Source organism: Nomascus leucogenys, chromosome 20, assembly GCF_006542625.1.
Source record: "Nomascus leucogenys isolate Asia chromosome 20, Asia_NLE_v1, whole genome shotgun sequence".
Lineage (NCBI taxonomy): Eukaryota > Metazoa > Chordata > Mammalia > Primates > Hylobatidae > Nomascus > Nomascus leucogenys.
In genome coordinates this window covers 68,563,271-68,589,983 of record NC_044400.1, presented here as the reverse complement: position 1 = coordinate 68,589,983, position 26,713 = coordinate 68,563,271, and the positions used below count along the sequence as shown (strand labels likewise).

General features: G+C 39.3%; 1 protein-coding gene across 6 annotated transcripts in view; it reads right to left on the bottom strand.

The window, feature by feature from the left end:
- Positions 1-26,713, bottom strand: part of LDB2 (LIM domain binding 2) — a 396,392-nt gene that overhangs the window by 70,299 nt on the left and 299,380 nt on the right. For all 6 annotated transcript variants that reach the window (XM_012499815.2, XM_003258512.4, XM_012499814.2 and 3 more), the window contains exons 3-5: positions 17,134-17,306; positions 10,171-10,293; positions 7,390-7,473 (exon numbers count right to left, since the gene is read on the bottom strand). In XM_012499815.2, coding sequence (XP_012355269.1) covers positions 7,390-7,473; positions 10,171-10,293; positions 17,134-17,306 — 380 coding nt within the window. The remainder of the gene's footprint in view (positions 1-7,389; positions 7,474-10,170; positions 10,294-17,133; positions 17,307-26,713) is intronic.

The following is a 26,713-nucleotide window of genomic DNA, read 5'->3' as shown; positions in this document are numbered from 1 at the left end:
CCAAAAGAAAGGAAATCAGTATGTCAAAGAGATAGCTGCACTCCTATGTTTATTGCAGCACTATTAACAATAGCCAAGATTTTGAAGCAACGTAAATGTCTGTCAACAGACAAATGAATAAAGAAAATATGGCACATATACACAATGGAGTAGTATTCAGCCATATAAAAGATGAGATTCTGTCATTTACAACGAAATGGATGGAACTGAAGGTCATTATATTAAGTGAAATAAGCCAGGCACAGAAAGACATATATTGCATGTTCTCATTTATCTGTGGGAGCTAAAAATTAAAACAAATGAACTAGAGATAGCAAGTAGGGATGGTCACCACAGATTGGGAAGGGTCAGGGTGGGGGAAAAGGAGGATGGTTAATTGGTACACAAACAGAGTTAGAATTTTAAAAATCTAGCATAACAGGGTGACTACAGTAAAAAATAATTTAATTGTTCTTTTTAAAATAATTAAAAGAATATATTTGGATTGTTTGAAACACAAAGGATAAATGCTTGAGGTGATGGATACCGTATTTACCCTGATGTGATTATGATGCATTACATGCCTGTATCAAAATACCTCATGTAACTTATAAATATATACACCTACTATGTGCCCTGAAAATTTTAAAAATTTGACAAAAAACAAAAGAAGCATTTGTAACCTAGCATTAAGAAAATGTGGCCAAAGGAAATAGAAAAAGATAATCATTCATCAAAAAATTTGTTTTCAATACTTAAAAGAACGCATTTCCAATGTAATGAAAATACCATACTGATATTTAGAGTAAGGATTAAATACTGATTTACAGCAAGTAGAAGAAATAATATTAGAATAAAAATTTAACATTGGGAGCTCTGAGTATTTAAGTGGGAATCTGCACCCTAGAGAGATGTGAGGGCCTCAAACCACGTTGCCTTTTATTTTCTCAGTGCATTCAACTCTTTTGCTCCTCAGATTTCATGGTGAAGTTCTAGGTAGTGATTTTAGAAATGAATCACACTATTTTTCTAGATGCTGTAGGGCAAATGAATTCAACTGAGTTTTATTTGTGTGGTTTTTATTGTTGTCATTTGAAATTTTGCCTTCCATTTACCAAACCATCCATCTGCCAAGCATACACTCAAGAGATATCTACTGGGTACTTATGTGTCTTCACATTGCTCAGAGTCTAGTTCAGGAGACAAAAGAGTGGGGAGACAATTCTTATATGGGACCTGCCAAGAGTTAATCCTGAGACTATGTGCACAGAACTCCCAGAGCACTGGGGAGAGGCTCCTACCCCAGCTGAGAGTCAGAGAGATGTTCTCACAGGAGTTGATAGATGAAGGAATCCTGAAGGATGAGAAGGATTTAGCCTGGGAAAATTGGATGGTGAGAGAAGGGTAGCAACAGTGTTCTAGGCAGTGACAGTGAGTCATGCTGTGCAAAGTCATGGAGGCAAGAGAGCATGACCAATTTGGATCAACTGTAGGTGGTTCGTGTGGTCCAGGATGGAGTACAAGCTGGGGAAGGGGCATGGAATGAGGCTGGGAGGCAGCAGAGGCAGGATCATGGAGGCCTTTGTGTACAAATGGAAGAAGGTGTGGTGAAGCAGAGCAATTGATTAATACACTGAAAAATATAAACAAGTCAAATTTAAGCCCCCTGCTGAGACTGAGAGGATCATGATATCCTTAGGAAAATTAGGAGAGGATAAAAATTCTGGAATGACCTGAAGTCCCCAGATGAGATTGACAATATGTACTGGAAGCAGACTTACTTGTAACAGTATCTTAAATTCCTTTAAAAAGAGAATGTGCCTTAGGCATTCTTGTAAACATCCCACTCCATCCCTTTTGTGACTAAAATATAGTAAGTAGATGCCACCGAACTCTTGGTTAGCTAACTGATGTGATATTTATGAATGAAACCAGACTACCCCAGATCATCAGAGATGTAGACAACTGTATAAACCAATGCTGTTCCTACTGTTGCTTGCATTCTGTTCAGTGAATGCAAGGAATGCCTACTCTATTGTTACAGGAGATAGATGAACATGAAAATGGCACATTTCACTCAATGCCAGCCTGGAAGTTTGTGGTGGCTTCCTTTAAATGTTTAAGGATATGATTTCTGCATTGCCCACCCCTCTTTTCTTTATACTGTTGGAGATAAAATAGACATCAATTACTTCTTTAATTTTAAAATCTTATTCTTTAAAGCTATTTAAAGAAAACATGGCTATTGCATACAGTAAACATTCACATGCAAGAATTTCATATTAGAAATTTGAAATGATGGCAATTTCAAACTGAGTTAGAAGAAGCTTTCATTTTGATGAAATAAAAGCCAAGAATTAAGGGAGAAGGATCAACTCCCATGTGTGTTGACCCATGGAGTCCTTCTCATGAGCTCTGCATACAGGGGAATTCAATGAAAGATTCTGATGTACTCTACCCAGAAAAGAGGTCCAGAAGCATTTACAAAGCTACTTTGGTGAATGAGTAATGAAAGCTCTGCGTGCATTTATCCTACTAGAACCTAGCGAGAGCGATGGTGTAGCCCATTTCACAGATGAGAAAATGAAGCCTCAGAGAGATCAAGCAACTTTCCCAGGGTCACACAGCTAGCAAGAAGATGATGTTCTCAGATACATACTGTTTAACTTACTCCCAAGCCCATGTCACAGTGAGAGGGTGCTTGTCTTGACCATGCTGTTACTGGAAAAAAAATCTCTTGAATTATATCACTCAGCCAGAGTGTATTGTTTTGGCTCAAAACACCTACCTGTGTTGATACCTAAAACAAACTTGAAACTTATATTTTAACTCTGTGAAACTTCCTAGAGCTCCCCAAGCCACTAACACTCTCCATCCTTCTCTGACCCCTCTCACAGTGGGCCCTCTGTTTGGACTGTCCTCTGCCTTGTCTGCCTGGTGATCACCTACTCATCTTTTAGAATCAATCCAAGGTCCATCTCCTCTATGAAGACTTTGCAGCCTCCCTCTCCTACCTTCTAACAACCTCTCTGTCTTTTGTGCCTGGAATCAGATCATGGGTCCAGATCCCTGATCTGCCACTTACCAGTTCTGTGACCTTGGGAAGTTACTTCTCTGTGCCTCAGTTTTCTCCCCTGCAAAATAGGACTAAAACTAGTTCCTACCCCATATGGATGCTGTGAGTATTTAAAGAAAAAAAAAAAGAAAGAAAAGAAAAGAAAAGAAAGAAACTCCCTGCAAGGCACATAGCAGCAATGCCTGGCACACAGTAAGTGCCCCAGAAATGTTAGCGAGTGCTGTGTTTCTCACTGCACCTGGGAGCAATTTCTCTCCAAGAGTGTATTTGTTTTTCTTTCTTACATTCTAGGCAGTGATCTGCTTGAGGGCAGAAACCTGGCACAAAGAAAGTGTGTTAGAAATGCTTGTGAAATGAACGATGAATAAATGGGCAAACAGGATCTGGTGGGAACTGACAAGGCTCCACAGCCAGGCCTCATTGACCTGGATGACCCAATGCCCACTAAACTGCACTGCCTTCTCATGGTTGCTGAATTGGATCCCTTCGTAAAATGCCAGGCGGACAACAGGACTTCTGCTTCCTAACAAACAAGGCAAAGGACACATTTCCGAGTGCCTGGCTTGCTTCTCCCATTCTAGTGCTCAAGTTCTAGCACCAGAGAGTGCTGCTTACTGAAAGGCGCCATCTCCCCGTGTCATGGAACAATTTTCCCCAGTACACTGAGGACATACTTCGTGACACCCACCACCCAGTATTGGAATACCCAACAGCCATAAAATAATGACTTCCCCATCCTGCAGGTCCTTTCCCAGCTCTGGCTTGGATAACTACTGCAGGGACACTCAGTCAGCGAGCCACAGCCCCCTCTAGAGGTCACGGAGGCAGCCTGTAGAGGAAGTGAGACAGCACTGTGACAGAGCGCCATCTCTGCAGGCTCAGCGACTTCCAGCCACAGCTCCACTGGGACCACCGAGTCAGCCATCATCGTACCTCTTAGCTCAGGGCACCTCTAACCTTGTCATGCTGGGATGCGACAGGAGGGAACGACAAGAGGGAACAGCAGGTGATTTGACAACCCAAATCAAATGACAACAGTTGTTCTTGTTGTCGCTTCAAAAGCACCAGGTCACCAGAGCCCCCTCCAAAGTGCTGCTGGCAAGCGTCTGTGTTCAGCCCCATCATCTGCATTCACAATGTCCACAGCTCGGCCATCCTCAGGGTCTCGCCTGCTCCTCCCTCCAAGGGTGAGAGCTCCCTTCGGTCAGCTCTGTGTGTTTCCTGACTGCAGGTCTCCGTGAGAATGATTAGAATTTCATTGGAATAAATGAACTTGTTTTGACAAAGCTAGATGGCTATAATTGCTTACTTTCTGCTCTGCTTAATTTTGTTACATTGGACACTGCATATTGAAATTTCAATGTCTGGAGCCTTTAAAATCTCTATTCAGGCCGGGCGCGGTGGCTCACGCTTGTAATCCCAGCACTTTGGGAGGCCGAGGCGGGCGGATCACGAGGTCAGGAGATCGAGACCACGGTGAAACCCCGTCTCTACTAAAAATACAAAAAATGAGCCGGGCGTGGTGGCGGGCGCCTGTAGTCCCAGCTACTTGGAGAGGCTGAGGCAGGAGAATGGCGTGAACCCGGGAGGCGGAGCTTGCAGTGAGCCGAGATCGCGCCACTGCACTCCAGCCTGGGCGACAGAGCAAGACTCTGTCTCAAAAAAAAAAAAAAAAACAAAAAAAAAAACTCTATCCATCCTTTCCAAAGCAGGACGCATCAGTTTTTAAAGTTCTTCAACTGCATAGAAGGCTTTGGATTCATATTTACCAATGTATCTATCTGACCTCTTTTTCTGATACTGGGAGTGGCATTGAAGCTTCTTTTTACCTTATTTGCACAATACTTCAGATGACCTTCTGGGGCTTGAGGCAAAGGCCAGGCTCCTCAGATGGATGTGGTGGCTTCAGATCTTAAGGCAACTTTATAAAGAATGTATTTTGTGACTGCTCCACTGTCTTAAAAAAAATTAGATGATAATGCTACTAGAAGAATCTTAAATCCCAGTTCTAAATGGTAGAAATGACCTTGTGTCTATCATTCTCAGTGACCTACCCCATATGGATAACCCCCATGGAAGCCCATGTTCACTGCTTTTGGGCAATGAGTTTGAGATTCTCCTCAGCCATGACCTGTCAAGTGGCCCACGTCAGCCCCAAGGATTTGTGACTAGGAAGCATGGCTTCTACACTGAGCTGCTCCTTAAGACCTGAGGATCATTTCCTGGGCTATCTCTGGCTTTGTATCTCCCTCTAGTTGAGCACGCTTCCCTGGAACCACAGCTGACCACATCCCACCAGCCTGTGACTACCAACTGAGGACAGAGGCCATAGCTCCACCATGAAGACCAGCAACAGGAGAACTGCCAGGAATAATGAGTGAGTGAAAAAGAATGGAACGAAGGCAAGGAAGGTAAATAGCTACTGCATCACGATGCACAAGTCAGGAAATAAAGTAGCATTAGACACCCCCAGAGTGAGAGTAGAGAGTCGGCGCTGTGTTTCTCTACGTGGCTCCAGCACATCACACAACGATGGGTACACAGAAGGTGCTCAATACATGATGAGAGTGAACACAAACGAGGCACTTTCTGTCCCCAGGCCCTGTGCTAAGCCCTTTACATGGATTGTCTGACCCAATCCTGGAACTAAACCCTACGAGGAGCTGATATTATTTTTGGCAAAGTGAATGAAGGCTTACTGATAGATGCTGACTCTCTAGCGAAGGCAGGAAAGACATGACCCAATTCCTATCCATATCATCAGTCTCCCCTGCTCACTAGCAAGAGAGCAGCATTCTGCAGTGAAGCACATGGATTCTTGGGTCAGGCTGCCTGAGTTCAAGTCCCAGTTCTGCCACTTGTGTGTAAAGCTGGGCGACTTACTTCACCTACTGAAACCCTCGGTGCCTCACTTTGCTACGGGGACGGTAATGGGGCACAGGGTCCGTTATGAGACTACTTCAGTCACAAGATACATGGCAAAGAACCTGACATGCAGCAAGCACTGTGTTCATGTGGTAGCCTCAAAACACTACTCCCTATTGCCCAAACCCATACATGATTTCCTTGCTATCATTGTCAGGAGAGGGGTAGTGCCTTCTTTCCCTTTTACAGGTCTGACCTCAGTCTTTGTGGGCCACAGGATGTGGGGACCTGGTGGGCCTCGACCGCAGGGTGAAAGTCAACCATTTATAGATGACAATAAGAGGAGTGGGGAGAAGAAGTAAGGAAATTTGGTGTTTATTAATCTGTGTCAAATGCAGCTAAAAGATGTAACTAAGAACCTGTCCAAGATCTTGCTATAGGGTGAGTGACCAAGCCTAGGATAGACTTCAAAGTCCCAGCTTCCTATGTGGGGTCAGCTGAGGACACATGGTGTGGAACTTCTTTATCTGCAGGAGGAAGAGCATCTTCCCTGTTTTAAACGAAAACTCTCCTGTTCCCTGACAAGACAATATGCCCAGCAGTACAGAGCAGCCTTCTGGATTGTGGAGAGAACAACTTCATAGACCATCACGCCCCAGGCCACCCACCCACATTATGTCAGTTGCCCCGCAGGAGAGCCATTCTGACTGCGGAGTCCAGAGGTTTGGGAGGATGTAGCCTCAGCTACCCTGGCTGGGAGCACCCGCCGTCCACCCACACTCCTGGGCTGACTTTGGTTTCCCTCTGAGCAGAGACCAGTGGGCTCTTTAGTGGTTCCGGGCCACCACAATGGCAGGGGTGTTAGGATGGGCGGGTGGGGAGCACAGCTGATTCTGGCTCTCGTCAGGCCTGGATTTGGCTCTGGGGCATCTAGGCTGTAGAGAGAAAGAATCTCCTTCTTTTACCCACCACCAAATCTGTTACATGTTGTGCAGAGAGTGCTTATGAAGCCTTAGAAATATCTGTGTTTCAGCATGGGATTGGGTTTCTTCAGGAGACTCTATGGGGCAGTATATTGATTCTCCTAAGGGGTAACCGGTGCCTGGATGGAGGCAATGGGGTAGTGAACTCACCAATAACGCATTTGAACTTGAGACAACCACAAGGGAAGCAGCAACAAAGCATTTTGCAACAATGGGACATTGCTAGCCTTTAAATAATTAATTCCAAGAGACATACAGATATAGGACTCAACTCCGACAAATTCCAGGTTTGATGCTTTGTTAATTAAACCCTGTCCTCTATTGAAAACACACACACACACACACACACACACACACACCTGGGACAGAACACAGACACTGCTATATCACCAGTACCTCATTTTAACTTCTTGGTTCAGGATGCATATAAACCTCTGGAGTACTTTTCAAACTCACCAAAAAATAAAATCATTCGATTGATCTTACCCTGAGGTAGTTGAGGGTGAAGTTTGTTAGCCCCATCCTGGTGATGTTTTTGGACAGCTGATCCAGGACCTGAGGATCTTGTGCCTAAATGGAAAAAAAACCCCACATGTATTTTATCACTACAGGATGGTCCTGAGAAAATCTCAGACTGCGCTACAGCTGCTAAGAAATGCAATCTTGACATTGTTGATTTTATTTGGAGGGCAGGCTGCTGGAGGTAATTTAATTTACATTTCAAAGACACTTGCATATAACACTCAAGGACATTTTCAGATCAATTGTGCAAGACTGGGGAAAAACCAAACTGCTCAGATGTGCTTTCAGTCCTTGGGAGAAATGACGTTACTTCCTCTTGGAGAGGCCTTGGCACTCGGGTCTCCAGCCTGAGTCACAGAACTCTGCCAGGAGAGCTCCAGGTCTAACACCCTCATTAGAGAAGCCAGTTCCCCTAGACTGGGCAGATCCATGCTTCAGGACTGGCCTTCGTTTCCTGCTGTGATAGTGGTGGTGTTTTTACAGCTTGGGGTTGAGGGCTGTATTGGAAAACTTTGCCACTGACTCGAAATACACACACACACACACACACACACACACACACACACACACACACACACAAACACACACACACATATATGGAGAGACAGAGAATTCTAACTCTCCTCCCCATTAAGCTGAGTCTGGAAATAGATATCCCCAACAATTTTTATCCTGCAGGACTATAAGAGTAAGTATCACATTTTCCCAAATGTCAGCCACATTTTAAGAAGGGATATAAAGTACCATGGGCCACACCAAATGTTCTGTTTGGCTAGAAGAAAATGAAAATTCTTTCTGGGATCCATTTTAAAATGAGTCTCTTGGTTGATATTCTTTCTTTCTGTTTGCCTTTCCTTCTTCCTTAATTGATATAAGCAAATTGGCACTAAACAGAGGGAGACAGAAGTAAACATCCCCTTGTCTCCAAGTCTGCCTTCATGAGACTAGATTATACTAATGTGACTTATTCTTTTCTGTACATACCTTTTCTCATAGTGATACTACCAATTGGATTTGTGTATATAAATAAAAAATGCAGGAGAAAACAGAGCATGTCAGTTTCGTGTCAATTTCCTAAAAGAGGTCTTCCCTGACATTGAGCCTATATTTATTAAACCACTCTCATTTGCTAGGAAGAGTTTGTTCTGTCAAGTAGCCAGGGTCAACCTCAAGGAACTTACATTTCAGTCAGAAGACAGGAAAGATAATAATAAAGGAATGCAAAAATGTTGTTCCTGCTGCTGTGGCTACCGATGACGATGATGAGAGCCAATCGCCAAAACCCGTGGAGGACACACTACGTGCCAGGCATTGTTCTAAGTGCTTTACAGTCATTAACTCTTAATTTGATGATCTGAAACATGCTCTATTACTGTACCCATCTTATAGATGAGGGACTAGAAGCACAGAGATGTCACATCATTTGCCCAGTCACACAAAAGCAAGGGTCCAACCCTATGTGGTCTCAATCCAGGGCCCAGGTTCCCAACTGTTATCCTTTGCTGCCTTTTAGTCTATTCTGAGAATAATAGAAGTGAATATTCCAGACTTCCTCAAAGAGAGTGGAGAATGTAAACTAAGCTTTAAAAACCAAGGGCTTGGAGCATAAACAGCCAGAAATCATAGAGCAGGAGAGTGGAGTGCCACAACAAAAAGCATAAGGCTAATGGGAAGGGCAGAGCTTGTGTTAACTAGTCGGAAAGAGGTGGCTGACAACTAATGCGTGGAGAAATAGCCGGGAATGGGACAGCTGGGAGACAAAGTCAGAACCACCTCGGGCAAAATCTTGATTTTGCTACTTTTGGGCTAAAAAACATGGGGCAACTGATTGATTCTCCGAACCTCAGTTTCCTCGCTTTTAAAATAGGAACAATACTAACTCAACTCTCTGCCTGACTGTGAGGATTCAATATCATGAGATACACAAAATGTTTAGCTCAAGGCCTGGCAGAGCAAAAAATCAGTAAATGGTAGTTACTGTTATGCTATTTTCTTTTGATTGTTCGGGGTCTTTCAAATTAGGCTTATGAAGTTTGATTTTGCTCCAAAGATTTTCATGGAAGCATCATGTATTATAGAGGAGAGACTTAAATTTAAGTTGATGCCTTTGACGACTTAAGAGATTGCACCTGACTAGCTCCTACTTCTATTTAAAATACATCTCCAGATCGGCGTAGAACCTACCCTTGCACCTAATTTGTGCTCAATAAATTTGATGTGATTTATGGTCAAACAAAACCGAGAGAAGCCCAAATATTCCACTTCAGATTTAGCACTGTGATCAGGGAGGACCAACTTCTGACACGAATCTGAAGATACAGGAGTCCCATGTTTCATCAGATGGTTCTAATCAAAACTGGAAACTGTTTTTCTAACTTCTTGTTTTATTTCATTCCCCAGTTATACATAACAGGTTTATTAGCCCCAAGCAGAGCAGTACTTGATAATGACTGGATGGAATTTAAGAAAAGTACAAACTGTTTATTGAAGTAACCTCAATTTGGAGTTCAAAATAATAAAATATAAAAAATAGTCTCACAATGTACCAATCTTGGAAATAAAAAGGGGAGAAAAGGGCCTGTGGATTGAAACGGTTGAGAACAAAACTCAATATTTAGAGTTAATTACCTAAAGCGTGACAACTACTGGAATTCTTTCACAGAGAGAGGACTGGGTTTTTCCCCTTGAGTGAAATGAACGAGGAAAAAAAAGAAAAGAAAGCAAAACAGAAATTAAATTACTTACATGCATGGCTAGGATGCTTCTCGGGACTAACTCTCGGTATTGTCTAATGGTAAAGTGCCATGTTTTTATTCTCATGAGATCATCAAAGGTGAACTCCAAGATCAGTCTGCCTTCTGTACATACCTAGAAGTGACAAACCACACAGTCATTCATTACGCACTTTGTGAAAGCCACATTTTGTAACTCACGTATCAGCCACTCAGCATGGTCTCCCTTTCTGTCCTTGGGCAGTGCTAGCTCTTGGTAAAGATGTGACACAAGTGATGTGTCCACTGCACAAGGTACAAATGTCAGCTCTAAAATCAGTGCGTTCAAGAGACTGTACGGCTGCTTATAAGGCCATGATGTGCTAGTAATTGTACTAGTTACTACTGAAACTCTATGACCCTCAGTTTCTTCATCTGTAAATATGGAGATAAAACCCATCTTATAGTGACATTGGGTCAAAAAGTTTTCCTCCACTTTCATCATCCTTCAACCATAGAGGCTTGAGCCCTTATTCGAATCTTGGTTATCCTACTCTGGGACAAAGTACCCAATAAACTCATTCATGGTTAAGTGTGAGTTACTACAACTTGATCTGACTGGAGGAAGTTTTTATTTCCAAAACGAAATTCCGGAGGACAATGTTTAACCCAAGGCAGTTATTATCAGTTACTGACATGTAGAAAATAGAAGCATGGTCGAGAGTATATTCCTTGAATCTCAGCACATCATCAGCAATGATAAATTCTGCTTGCATAAAAGGCCAGTCTTAGGGGGATGGGACACTTTATCTTTCTAAGAAAAATATATATTATTAATGAAACATAATAGAATTTTGAAAGGTCTCTTCCTTGATAGAGTAATCAGTGACAGAGTAGCATTTTAATCTTTTTTTTTTTGATGTTCATAGCATTTTTAGCATGTAGTTCCTATTTTATTTACCATTCCTTTCACTATTAACAACTTTGAAATGAAGGAAAGTGCTATGCTATCCCAAACCACTGAGCCTATTTCAACTGTGAGGTAGGAAGTGGTGGTAGTGTATTGGTTCAATTTAAATAGTCACAACTCATTAATCAGACGATTTCTGCCTTAGGAAAGCAGTACAAAATAGTGGGTGGATACTTTGGCGTCAGAGGGTACTGGATTTGAATCCCAATTCTACTTTTTACTCATTCTGGAAATTTGGGGAAAATCTAATAAATTCCCCAAGTTCCAGTTTTTCTCACGGTAAAATGGAAATAGAAATATCCTTGGGTAAGAATGTTAGGAAAATTCATTAAATAAAGTTATGTATGTAGGCTACCTGGAATTGTGCCTGGCATGTAGTAGGATAGCAGTAAATGATAGTGCTACAGATGAAAAGAATGCTACCCAAGAAAACACAAGGCGCTAGACCAGTAATGTGCATCGTGTGCCACCTGAGACCTAGGGCCTCACTAGCGGCGGCATCTCAGGGGCTCTGCTGGGAGGAGCTGGGCCTCCATCTCGGCTTTGAGATCCTCATTGACTTTCTGGATTTCACCAAGCAGCTTTGATTTTTGTCTGTTTTTTACTGCATTGGGCTTCCAATCAAGCTTTTTGGAGAAAGATTTCCTAGGCTAAAAACAAACATACAACACTCCAGACACTTGAAAAAACACACTCAAAAACAAATAAATGAGTCAGTAAAAATTAATTAACTGAAGAGAGAATGTAAGTATTTGTAAAACTATAGTCCATGAAGTTAGTGAACAATTTATATCAGCCTTTTACGAAATATTAATAATCACTTTCCTCTTTGGAAATGTAACACAAAACACCACCACTTATTGAGTTGCAACTTGGTCCATAGCACTGGGTTGGGTGCATTCCATGCCCTCTAATTGAAGGTAACATGTTCTCTAAGCAAGTCAAATGCCAGTACAGGAGAATTACTAACAAGTGTTGATGGGACACTACTCGAAAAAGATGCTGTTAACGTGTGCCATCTTTGTCTTATCAAAGATCTCAGAGACACTGTGGGATAATTATCGATAATCTGGGTGAAGACCTTTGCCTCAGATCCAATTAGCAGGATCTGTGGGTAATTTCAGGCATGTGGGCACATTGCCTCGAAACCCCTTGGCTGTGTAGTCTTCAGTGCCTTGTTTCTGGTGTCTCAGCCATGAGAGTTGAGTGCATAGAAAAGGGAGAATACTTCAGTGCCCCCAAACCTCTCCCCTTGAGCATCATCAACTTTGGAATTAATTTACTAAGACATTAAAAAGAGTTGCATGGAGATTAAGCCACACAATTCCCCCTGGGGTGTCGGCATGACAGAAGCCACCTGTGGTGACAGCTTTCACAAAAGGGAGGTAGCTATGGGGAGCCATCAACAGTGAAATGTCTTGACAAAAACACGACAGGGATTTTGGATGCTGTAATCCTTTTTAAAGGGGGAGATTATTGGATATTTAAACAAATATTAGCTTAGTTAAATGTCAGTGTTTAAAAAATTATCTAGTATATTTGTTTTGCATTTATGAACCACAAACGCAGGGCAGGTGAAGGGTCTGGTTTACTTCTGTTGTGAGAGAATTTCATAATGAGAAGGCATGTATGTAGTCCTACTGACAGATTACTCAATTGGAGCATCTGTAAGGTCAAGTTAAATTGTGTCCTTTGTTCACGGTAACACAGCGAGCTAGTTGGGGACCTTTCTTGCAGTCAAACTGTCATGGGCCTACAAATGGAAAACTGCAGCAGGCCTTGGGCTCCTCCTATTTTCAGTCAAACCCAAGGGTTTAACTGAGGTATACCATGTGCAAGGCAGGAATCCTTAGAATCAAATCTGAGTTGACTACGCTGGATGTTTTCCTTAAGGAAAAATAAATGACTTCTTTGAATGAAAGGACAGAGGAGGATTTTGGTCACTGCTGGTCTTCCCCAAGTAATTACACCTACACCTTCCAGGCCTTAGACAGCCACTCCACACCCTGTACCCATCATAGAAATTAAAGGAAACCAAAGGCTTTGTGATTTGTTTTACATGCAACAGCCAGCAAATGGAATGGAGGCAAATAAGAAAAAATATATATGTATTTCCTATTCAGAAATGATAAAAAACAGGCATAGCCTATAAAAGGGAATTAACATCTTCTCTCTTCAGAAAAATTCTGTGCATTCCTCTTAATCAATACAATTAATGTAGCTTTTATCTGAAGTCGGCCTTTTTTTTTAAAAAAAAACTGCCTTTCACTTGGAATCCAAAATCAAAAGGGTCCCCAATTAAGAAAACATTTTCTGTTGTGCTGAATTCATGTTACCGTACTGTGAGCTCTGACATTTTGTTTCTGTGGTAACCAAAATCAGCTGATTAGTTGGCATGGCAACAGAAAAGATGTAATCCCAGCAGACACACTCTAATCAATGCCCCCAGTACAGATGGTCTCCGGAGGATCAACAAGAAAGAGGCTGGCAGGCATTCAGCCGATCACGTGCTAGCTTGAGACTAGGCCAGGAACAAGAGAACTAAAAAAGAACATTTCTCAAACTAACCAGTAGCTTTTTAACCCTTTTCTTTCTTTGGCTAATTGTAACGCAATACTGACTGTGTATATAGCTGTAGAATACAATGATTCTCATATAGCTTTGATGAAATCAAGTGTGCTTGTTAAGTGGGAGTGTTTATGTAATTTTCTGAGTTTGTATGCTTGGAACAGCATGCATGGAGTAGTGCTTTTAGATTAACAGTTGTTCAAAGCTCATTGTATTTTCCTTAGTGGTACTGCATATGTAAACGCATTCATATGCATTATACATACACACACACACACACACACACAGACACACACACGATCTGATCATTGATATTATAATTTGGTTAGAGTCAGGAGAAGAGTAAAAATTCTGAAATATAATGTAATATACAGGCTAAGGTAAGAAGGATGAACTGTCAAAGACATAAGTGAGTATTCATATAGGAAAACTGGTGGGTGCGTTTCCATGGTACTTCTCTGTAGCAGTAAAAAAATTCATAATAAACAATTGAGAACAGAGAAAACATAAACCAATCTTTATAGAGATGATAAGGGTGTCCAATAATGGTCATAACTTTGTTCCAGTGTGTAAAATCTAAAATTAACCCCAAGAATGTACCCTAGAGAGTGTTCCTCCCAGAATCCACCAATGTTCACATCCTCAAGTATAAATATTACTCGGAGTCTTTAATTCTGAAAACCTTGATATCTGCTCTTCTGATTATTAAACCTTGTTTTCTATTTGATTAAAAAACTGAAAACATAAAAGAAAGGCTTCATAATATGTGTTTTAAAACTCTAATTACACATTTATCCATAATCAATAATGTTCCTGGTATCAGGAAATTGCAAAATGCTCATGATACTCCTGAGGAATAGTTAATATTTCTGTTGATTAGGATTACGACTGATTTTTGATTCACCAGTTGACCAAATTTTCATAAAAGCAACTCAGAACCACTGGGTCAAATGCTATTTGGGGAATGAGAGTTTATTGATAGCCTAAATTAGAACACTGTGATGCTGCCTGCACATAATATGCTAAGTACTAATAGGCTTCCCTTTAAAAATAAGCATTGGCTTCTGGACCCTTTTTCTTTGTAAAAAGGTCTGAAAGGTCACTAGCCCACTGTTTTGTAGTAAACAGCCATAATATTTTATTACACGTAAATGAGTTATTTTTAATTAATATAAGAACAATAACGTTGGAAAGTTTTTTGAGTATTATAATCACCAAGGAGCATAAATACAAAAAACAAAAAATTGAGAGGGGAAAAAAAGAAAAAAAAATGGATCCTTTCAAATTTCCTAAAAATAAATGTGCATAATTAGCATCTGGACTAAGTCCATGAAACTGAGCTCCATTTCCCAGAAAGTGATATTTTTCATCACGGTATGGAAATATTCATTTCAAGAGTCGGCAAATATACTTCCTTGGAGTCGCGTCAGATGGGTGGCCCAAACAATTGCTGCTTGGGGCAAGGGAGCTGTGTTCAGGGGAGTGCTCAGGTCTTTCTGGTGACTGCCTTAGATATCTGAACAAATCACTCAACCATCTGAGAGGAAAATTTCAGGATGAGAAAGAGTGCAACACAGGAAAACCTTAGTTTCTGGATTTGAATGAAAATAACACTTTATCGATTCAGAAGAATGGGATTTTTTTCAATCATCTAAAACAAGTCCCAAATGTTCAGCACAAAACTTTCAGAGCAGCTATATTCATTTATGAATCAGTTTTGGCCTGAGAAAGAAAGAAATTGAGTAAATATATAAAAGGACTACTACAAAATGCATTTTTATTTTCAATGGCTACTGGCTTTGGAAGCAGCTCCTTAATTACAGCAAAGTTTTTAATTTAATTATCATGGATTTTTTTTTCCCCTTGCGGCATAAGGAGTTGGTATGTTTCTCTTGAATTACCTAAAAATAACATTAAGCCTAGAGGAAAAAAGAAAAAAAAAACAATAATGAAGCAGCAGAGAAAGGCTTTCTCTGCAATGCTAAGACTTTGTAACGCTAGAAATGAATGGCTTGCAAAATGAATGGCTTACATGTCCGTCTGATCTACAAGATTATGTAAATGTTCTGCATCCCCAGAATGAAGTGAGACATGGACAGATTAAACCATCATTCAGGTGATCATTACTTTCCATGTAGCAAAAGTCTCTTGTCAGCCAGGACTTCTGCATCCAGTGTGAAGCTTCTTTGTCTCTGAATGACAACTCTCCTGTCTGTCTGTTAGAACAGCAAGAAAGAAAAACCCTGCCCTTTCCTACATTTAAAAAAGTCTTCTGTCAAAATTAAGATGCCATAGAATCAATGGTATCTGATGATTTGTTTTTGCATTTTATAACCATTTCCTTTGCCTTTGGTTTTGTACACCAGCATGGGCACTGGAGAGATGAAACTATACCAACAAGATCAATGAATACAGAAGAAACACTATATTTTTATTCTTGCGGCAAAATTGCATAAGTAATAAACACATCTTCAGTTTTATACATTGGGCTTCTGCAATTAACCCTGATGATTCAATCTCTCTTAAGTATAAAGAGAGGGTTGTCATTTGTGTTTTGAACTAAAAGAGATAGCTATCATTAATATCACCAATTAGCTTCATGTTGAGTCTTAGTCAAAATGCAGTGAACTGGTGTTCATTAAAATAAACTGTTTCTCAGATTCTGTGATTAAATATTTGTTCTTACTAATTTTTCTACCTGCAAAAGGACATAAAGAGATTATGTGTAGTGTTCCAGAAAGGTCTTTGGTGAGAGGGAATATTCCATATGTCAATTTTCTATGTAGGGCAAGGATCATAGATCTAAAATGTGTAGAAGATGAGGTTAAATCTCCATCTCTTCTATTTTTCATTTCACAGCCTTCATGGGGCTTTGAATTCAGCCTCAAACATTGTGATAATCTGATCCTGACACTTGCCCTCCCCTCATTCACTCTTTTATAAGTATACTTGTTCAGCTGCTTGTTGAATTCCCTAATTTCATTGACATTTTAAAGTTTTTATGTTCCTTACAGATTACAGTTGGGTCATGGTTAGAGGATTCTTCCCTTATTCAAATTTGAATCCAGTTCTAAAAAGTTATTTCAGTAACAAAGCTCAAATACAGTGCTGACCACGCAAAAATAGGATATGTTCTTTCAGCTATAGTAGATCTTTTGTATAAAACAACAATTCTAATCTAGCAACTAAAATTTAAAAGGCAGTAGAACCTCTCTTCCTCTTAGTTTTGGGCTCCCTCCTCTTTAATTTTCATGTGCTCAGAATCTCATGCACACATCTTAGAACAGTGTTCACCCCAAGAGTCAAGCCATGTCACAAACAAGAAAGATTCTCTCATGGTGTTGAAAGTGTCTGGGAGATGAGCAATCAGCCCCAAGTTCCATAGGAAAACCATAATTATTATTCTTTAATGCACTCAGAGTAGGAAAAGCCGGGCATGTGACACAGCCTGTCCTGTACCTTGGTAAACATGGGCTTCCCGTGCTGGGTGACCATGGTACACTGGTCGCAGTCCACCGTGATGGATGAGTTGTGGTATGACTCTTTCGAGTGTTTGAGAATGTAATACAGGTCGGTCACCCCTCCTTCAAACACAGTGCTAAAGTAACGGGGGATGAGGGTCCTGCCGATAGCTGGGAGAGAAACACAGAGAAACAAACCATTAACAAAAATATCCCGCCAGCCCCACACACCCAACACCATTGCCAAACCTCCTAAAACCGGATACTGATCATCTCAAGAAACCATACCAGGAGGCAAATTTCTCTTTAAAAACAGCCATGACCCTTCTGGGTTGCAGTTAATAAAATATAATCCCCAACTATTCAGGAAAAATGTGTCCAGTCATCTCTCCAGATTTTGTGTCCACTGCAAGTCAATAAAATAAGGGTTAGTACTTTAAAAATAATAGGGGGGAAATGCATGAACTACTTTGGACATTGTATACTTTTGGAGTGAACATGTTTATAAAAATAAGACACTTCCAATCTACTTGGATTTTTTTTAATGCATCGTGTATGTATAGGCCAGTTACCCAGTCATGTTTTATTTTTGTTACTAGTGATAATATAAATTTTAATAACATAATGCCTTGTAGTGTGTAAAGTATTTTGGTATTCTTTCATTGGATCTTCAGAACAACCCCAATAGAGTGCAGGACTGAGATCCAAAAATGTTATTATGGAGGGGAAAAAAGGTTATCTTGAATGTTTCAAGGTCATGTGACTTGTAAGTAAATATTTGTGGTCTCTAACTGCATGTCTATAAACACCCAAATAACTGCTCTTCCCAACACTGTGTCTCCAACTGCTTTAAACCATGGAAATCTTTACAAAATAATTCCCATCTCCATATACAGAGAGATCCATAACTATGTAAACGCTGATGATTATTCTATCTGCTTTTGGAGCTGTATAAGATATCTCTCTAGAATAAAAGGCTAATTTTAAGAGAAGTTGGTACCTTTCACTTGGTCTAAATTGGTCTCTTTCATTCCGTGTGTCTGGTCCTGCCCCATTTTAGTTTCAGCGATTGTGTAAGTAGCTGGGCCTTTCTGATATAGGACACTTAGAAATCTGTAACAAGCCCTTTTTTCAGCAGTGATTTGAAATCCTCTTACACTGGAAATCCCAACTCATAATATCAGGAATTTTGCCTATGTGCAGATTTTAAGGCAAAGTTCTAAAGCACTCTCAAGCAATCCAAGGTTTTTAATAAATCTCTTACATTCACTATATAATACCCTTTGAAAGACAAAAATAATATTTAAGATAAACTACCAAAGAAAGCTTTAGCTAGGAAAGATCACCCAATCGTCACTTGAATGTTTTAAAATATTTAATTTCATTTTAAAAGAATCAGTGATAATCCATTTTGTATGGATCTATATCTCTTTTCTACGTGAACTTGGAAAAAGTAAGCATAAAGAAAATACCCCGCCAAATTGTTTTCTGAAATGATTTTAAGGAATCCCCATATGGATGACTAGCCTCTAAATAATTTACACAGTTGTTATTGCCTCATATTTGCTGCAGGTAAAATCAATCAACAAGTGTGTGCTAAATATTCCAGGATTTTCGGTGATTCCATCCTAGATAATCCTTCTACATACATTTTCTAAATACTGCCTAATCCCCAATACTGCATGCTCATTTTCAAATGAGAGTAATTTGAGTCCACCATGTCCTTTAACAAATGCATAGCTAATATTATAAAGAAAACTTTGTAATGCTAAAATCCGTATTGTACTTCACTAAACAGATAAAATTAATTGAATGCATTTCAAATATTCTAACTTAAAGCTAATTATCATAAATCAGCCTAAGTAATTTGACAATTTGGGATTCATACTGTTGAGAATAAATGCAAACCATAAAAATGCAGATGTCGGCCAAAGAATTGTCACATTAAAAAGGTTATGGCAAATAACCACCATTGGATTAGTAACATTATACTTCATTTATCATGAATCCTGCACAAGTTAATTCCTTTAGAGCACTGTTTGCTATATATCACCATCGTTTTCACTCATAGTATAAGAAAAGTTGAATGGGAGAAAGGTTTGAGAGTCTTTAACTTTAAACCTAAGTTTTTAATTACTTCCCCAAATCCAGAAAATGTACAAATTATATAGTAAATACACTTAAAGAGAAACACGGCTTTGCTTTTTTGAATAATTTCTAGCACTCTAGGAAATGGTTGCCATGGATACTGGAGGTTTGTTTTCAGCCCTGTTTCCTTTGTGAGCCTGCCCTCCCATTTTCCCATGGTCCTGTTTAGACCATTAGTCACAAAGGTTCATTATCCACCATAGTAGACTAAACCCACAGTCCGGTGGCCCAAGTAAACCATGACAATGGTATTCACGCCCTTGTGTATGTAGTCCCCTCTCCATAAATCTGAGCTTGGCCCTGTGATCTGCTTTAATCAATTGAATGTGGCATGAGTATCCTTGTATCAGTTTTGGGCTACACCTTTAAAAGAACTGGAAGCTTTCACTTTGTTCTCAGGAAGAAGTCAGTTGCTACGTACAAAGTCCTACTACTCTAAGACTGCCATACCAAGAGAAGCCCAACCTAGCCGTGTGGAGAGGTCATGTGAAGGAGAACTGAGTCTTCCAGCCAGCAACCCCAGCTGAGCTTCCAGCCAACAAACAGCACTAACTTGCATGGGAGAAGCTGTCCAGGTAAGTGAATCCTTGAGCTCCAATTGAGCTGCCTCAAGCTGGTGTCCCATGGAGCAGACATGAGCTGTCCCTGACATGCCTTGCACAAATTTCAGAATCATAAGTAAATAAATGTTTATATTTTAAGTCAACATGTGTTGGGGTGTTTTTTTCATGTGTCAGTAGATAACTGTAGCCCCTTTCAACCACACTAGCCACAAAGGTAGTCAAATCAGAATTCTTCCCTGAAAGAAAGAGGGAAGTTTTGCCAGGAAAAACTTGCAAGTCATGGAAATATAGGAGCCTGAATACAGAAGAAAAGCAAAGCAAATTGACAGAGAGTCTTCCTGGGCTGATTTGGGCCCTAGTCTCAGCTGGGAATAAAGCCAATGCCATCCCTCAGAGGTCACACTTACTTACGCGAGGTGTGCCCCTCCTTTTCTTTCTTTCTTTCTTTTTGCTTTTTTAAATTGGCTCTAGCTAGTTCGTGTTAGATTTCTGTCATTTGCAGATAGAGAAATCCTGCCCACTGTGGCCCTCTTCCGGCACGGACAGGGTAGTAAACTGAGAGAATAAAGAGGAAGTGATGAGAGCGATCAGCTACAAGAGATATCTGACTCTCTGTGCAACACACTGTGTTAGAAGCTGCAGGAGATTAAAAAGGTGTCAGAGATTGTATTAGTTTCCTGTTGTTGCTGTAACAAATTACCACCGACATAGTGGTCTACAACACCACAAACTTACCATTTCATAGTCCCGACAATCAGACATAGGGCTTGCTGGGCTGAAGTCGGGTTGTCAGCAGGGCTGAATTCCTTTCTGGAGGTTCTCAGGGAGAATCTATTTTCTTGTTTGTTTCATCATCTAGAGGATGTTCACACACCTTTCATGTGGCCCCTTCCTCCATCTTCAAAACTCACAGTGGGAAGTTGGGGCCTGGCGAGGCATCATTCTCACTCCCTCTTCTGCCTCCCTCTCAACTTTCAGGATCCTTGTGATTGCCCTGAATCCACCCAAAGAATTCAGGATAATCTCCCATCTCAAGATCCTTAACTTATCAGATCCGCAAAGCCCCTTTTGCCACGTAAGGTCACATTCACAGATACCAGGAATTCAAGCACGGATATCTTGCAGGGGGCATTATTCTGCTTCCCACAGAGACTATACTTGCCAAGAGCTCCTGTTCTACAAGGGGGAGCAATAAAAAATACAAGAAACACATGCGTACACCGTGCACATACGCACGAAATGTGCAATATATAAATAATGCGCAGTGAATGGAACAGACAGCCAGAACAAAATTCCATGTGCCTGAAGAAATCATTCTATTGATCATTAATCAATTTCTTCTGTAAACATTCACTGAACCTGGAGTAGGTATAAAGCTCCATGGTCGACAGTCGATGCTGCAAACACAAATTTTTGTCCCTCTCTTTCAAATTCATTTTTGAATTTGAATTAGATTTTTGTCCCTGCCTTTCAAATTCATTTCTATCAGGAGAGGTAGCAAGTATCTAAGTATCTATAACACGATGTGATCGCTGATAAAGCTTAAAAATGGATTTATGATTTTGAACTCTTTGTCAGTATCTCCTGTATCCTGAATTCAATGTACGATTTTATTATTTCTGAAGTTCTGAGATGAGCATGTTCTTTTAATGCAGTCAACCATGCCACTGCATTGCACAGTCAGATATAAATGACTAAATCAGTGAACATTTCAGATTTAGGTTCAGTGGTCACCTAACTCGACAGCCACACCAGTTCCAAATCTATTTAGATTTTATACTGTTACAATCATATGTCAAAGTTACACTTTACATTTATACTTTAATCCCTGGAATTAAAATAATTTAAATATTGATATGCATAAATCTACATTGTGCTCCTATGAAAAGGATTATGTCTTCTGAATATTGTTGGAGTGAGATTAAGATTATAGTAGATTATAAAGGCAATGGTATTTTTCTAAAACATTTAGATCAAAGGTCCAAAAGTTGGGAAGTGTGGAGAGCCAGATAACACAGGAAGACTTTCTGTGATGTTAGGTGAGTAAAATATACCATACTTTATTTATCTATGTATTCGTGAAAGATAAAAGAAAATCACACATTAAATTACTCAGGTGTTGAAATGTGTATAAAGAATGTACACTTTGTAGGTAAATATGATTAGTCCAGAAATAGCTAAGATTTAATTCGTAGCTAATTGAGCTGTGGATCCCTGCTCTCAAGCTCCTTACGGAGATTTTCATTGTTGTTCTGTTTTGTTTATATCCATCCCTACTCCCCAGAAATTCTTGCTATGGAAATTGACAGGGTGACTGTGTGGTGGAGGCAGGATCTAGCTTCTATCTTTTCTTGTAGGTATTACTTGTAGATATTAGGATATCTGCAGGATATTTGTTGATGTCAACTAACTCTTTTCCTTGTTTAGAAACAAAATGGTGTAATACAAGCTGGAAGCTCATAAAGAAGACATAAACTACTGTGCATCCTCCCCAAAGCAGAAGGTCTGCCTTTTAGAGCACATTATCTCTTTTAGTAATTATGAAATGCATTAAAAACAAACTTAAGGATGTTTATAAGTGATTCACGTGAAAGAAATTGCACGTAGAAAATAACCACATATGAAAATATTCAAACTTGTTATTGAAGTACAAAGTTAAAATAATAACAAAAAGATTAAAACATAAACCTGGTGAGGTTGTGGTAAAACAGATATACACAAATACTTTTAGGGAAATCAACGTAGTGATTACTTCTTATTTTGAGAATTTCTAACTCTCTGGAAGTCTGTTAGGTGGGACTCTAAGCTCTTGGTAAATACCCTTACCAAACTGCAATTCTCAAGTTTATGTTTAAGTGCTCTGAAGTTCTACAAGTCTTTTGAGAAACCATCATCTAATGTAAGATTTTTTAATTTCAGGGCATAAATTACAATTTTAAATGCCTGCAATTTCTACGTTTCAAAGACAATTCACTTCCAAGAAACAAAAGGGGTTGAGAGTCTGATTTTAATAAAATGTGGAGTAAGAGGAAAATTTGTACCTAACAATATATTAATGCCATTTAACATATGATCACTATTTAGCTGATGATTTTGCAACTCTGAAAAGAGAGACCCATATAACCAAGCACGTGTTTTTAATTAGGCAAACTTACTTAATTATATTAAAATTATTTACTATACTAGGATTTAAAAAATTAATTTTATCTAAACATGAAAATAGATAAATTCGTCGGCTACATCTGGGTAGTTCTATGCGGTTCTGCTAAAGCTACGGTAGTTCTGCTATATCTCAAAATCCAAATGGAAATTCTATTATTCAGATACTTAATAAACACCAAGTCATTAAACTTTAAACTTATCTGTATTCAGAAATCAGTAAATGCATTATGCTGACATACAAATGAATATGCTCCCAGGAGTGAGATAAACAAGACTGATGATTTTATTTACGGTAAATAACCATTATATATAGCCAAAACAATAGAAGTAAAATATGCTTGACCTGTGATGGGGGTGATACTAGTTCAAGGTAGATCTCATTGTTCTTGGTGAAGGGAATGCAAGTTGAATTAATTAATTAATTCTACTTTTATAAATTGGCATGACTTTCATTCTAATATGCCGATTACTTATTTTCTCAAACTAATTTACTTGAATATTTTCTCTCTGATGACCTGTCTTGCGATTTCAAAGATTCATTTATTTCATATATACTTATTAAGTAACTACTACAGGCCAGATATTGTTCTAGGTGCTAGAAATAGACAAGTAAGGAGACAGAGAATAAACCTGATGGCTCGGGGAGGCCAACTAGTTTAGATTGGCCAGCCTGGAAGGCTGCCGTGAAGAAGTGATGATGGAGGTGAGTCCCAGTTGAACAAAGCCATGTGAAGATCTGGAATTAAAGAGGTCCAGGTCCAGGAACCACAGGGGCAAAAGCCCTAAGACAGGAATGAATTTCGATTGAATGAGTTTAGTGTGCTACAGTATCAGAAAGAAGGCTTTGTGGCAGGAGCATGGTCAAAGAGAACAAGATGATAGAGATGAGGTCACAGAAAGAGGCAGGGTCAGATTACGTGGGACTTTCTAAACCATGGCAAATGGCTTCCATTTTATCCTTAGTGCAATGTCAAGACATTGAAAGATTTTAGCCAATGATATAATTTACTCTGTTTTTCCTAAATGCATTTTCCAGCTGCCAACATGGTCTCAAAACACCATAAAAATTTTTGATCCTCTTATAAATAGGCACTTTTTCTTCCACTTTCTAGCTACCAAATTTTTAATAACTTGACCAAGACTTCAGTCACCCTACCTTGCACTAGGTGCTAAGTGCTAGAGAAACAAGGATGACCAAGACAGACTCCATTTCTGCTGTTACAGAGCTTTGGATTAAGCAATTCTTAGCATCATTAATCCACCAATTAAGGGCAAGCAAGATGTGTGTCATGGCTCCATCTTGTCTCTCCTGTTTCCCCATTGTCTGACACACAATAATGAATGCGTCAATGCAATAAATGTGTGACTTTCTAGGTCTCAAGACATAGGAGCTTACATGTAAACCTGATAGAATTCATCTCATTTAATTGAACCCAGTACTTCGACATCGTCAGGTTATTTTGGATCTTGATTCTGTCAGTGATACTATGGGCTATTTCTTCTAGATGTGTGTCTTTCATGGTGGCAAAACTCTTTCGACTTTGATCCAAAGTACTGACAATAACATTGCACAGGAGACATCCACAGCAATGGAGACCGCCTTCTAACTGGACTTCTTAATATGAATCAAGCACCCTATAAGTATGAAATTGAAATCTTTTAATGACTTCCATAATAAGTCCATGCTGTGTTACTAATGACTTGTAAAGATAGTACAGAGTCCATGTGGAGAGAGTGAGGTGTCAAGAGAAAGACCTGAGCTAAGGGAGGCAGAGATGTTAATCAGGCACAGAGGGCGCGGCAAGAGAGTGGTCCCGGCAGAAGCAACAGCACTAGTTAGAGAAGGTGGTATATTCCCATGATCTAGGCTGCTGCCTTGGTCAGATGTTATATATTTATACCTTGGAGGATCTCGTCTGGATGAGCTACTCCATTACATTGAGCTCTTGCTCTCTCCTTACGACGATACAATATTCTTTTAGTTATTAAAACTTTAGGATGTAGTTTACGTCTGACAGATTTATTTTTGTCCTTTGTATTACTCTTTTATGTCAGCATTTCATAACTGTACTCTGTTTTTTATTCTTCATATGAACCTTAAAATAATTACGTTAAATTCAAAAAAGAAATAAGGAGAGAGATTGATTCAAATTAAATTAAATGTACTAAGAAAAAGTTGGCACCTTTAAAACATCCAATCTTCCTATAAAGGAATGCGAAATGTATGTCCAGTTGTTTAAATCTTTATTTTTATCTTTAAAAAATTCCATAGTTTTTTTTTTGTTCTTTCTTTTAGAGAAAGGGTCTCACTCTGTCACCTGGGCTAGAGTGCAGTGGTGCAATCATAGCTCACTGTAACCTCAAACTCCTGGGCTCAAAGAATCCTCCTGCCTCAAACACCCAGGTGGGCTGAGAACACAGGTGCCACCATGACAGGCTAAATTTTTTACTTCTTTATAGAGACAGGGTCCAGCTGGTCTTGAACTCCTGGCCTCAGCAGATCCTCCTGCCTTGGCTTCCCAAAGGGCTGGGATTACAGGCATGCATGAGCCATAGTGCCTGGCCAACAAATATGTTGCACCCTCTGAGGTTTGTAGTTTTCTATATTTGGATACTTAACATTTCTTAAGATCCTTGAATATTTTAGTTATGCTAAATGGTTAATGGAATTTTAAAACTTATATTTCCATTTGTAACCCAGGCATTTAACTGAATATTCATTAATATTAATAGTTTTTTGGGAAGGTTTTAAAAAGTTTTCTAGGCAAAATATTCCACTATTCCCAAATATTGATATTTTTGTTCCCTTTCTCCTTACCTATATATAGATTCTCCTTTCCTATATATAGTCCTGTTCTAACCATTGCAATAACATGAGAATATATATATTCTTATATATATATTGCAATAATATGAGAAAAACATATATATATATGTATAACTGAACTTTCAGAAAAAATTTTAAATAATGAGGGAAGTAGTGCATATTCTTTTTTCCCCTTGATAGTTTTAGGGAATGTATCTAGGACTAGGGGAAGTACTAAATGTTGATTTGAGATCTTGTTACTTGCTATGGAAAGAAAAACAAACTATTATTCTATTCCTTGGTTTTATGACTTTTTTCTTTTTAATCCTGATAAATGTCTAATTTGACTGTATGCCTTTTCAGTAATAAAGTAATTTTCCTTTAGAAAACTATTCATTAATATATTTTCAATTATCGAACACCTTTTGTACTCTTGGTATAAACCTTACTTTCTCTTATGCACACATATACCACATTTTTGGATAAATTTAACTTATGAATTAATTCATTCCTTTAACAAATGTCAGTGAAAGCAGTGCTCTATTTGAGCCACTTGCTGGATGCTAAGTTAGAAAGATAGGGCCAGCAAAAGGTTTAGTCCAGTAATTCCCAGCAGCATTTCCTAATCCCAGTGGATTCCTGAAGGTCTTAAAATGCAACTTTAGCTAGTTCCATTATTTTTTTTTAAATCATTAAAAAGGAACATACTTAACATGTTTCTCTGATTCAAGTAGGATGATCTCAGCTATGGTAATACTGATTAGCTCTTGATTAGTGATCATGAATGGCACTTAACAGACATGGAAAAAAATAAAATATAAAATGCTGACAATTATTTAATAAAAGTAATTAGGTTATCCATGATTATATTCCACACCTTCCTTTTAATAGGAGAGAAA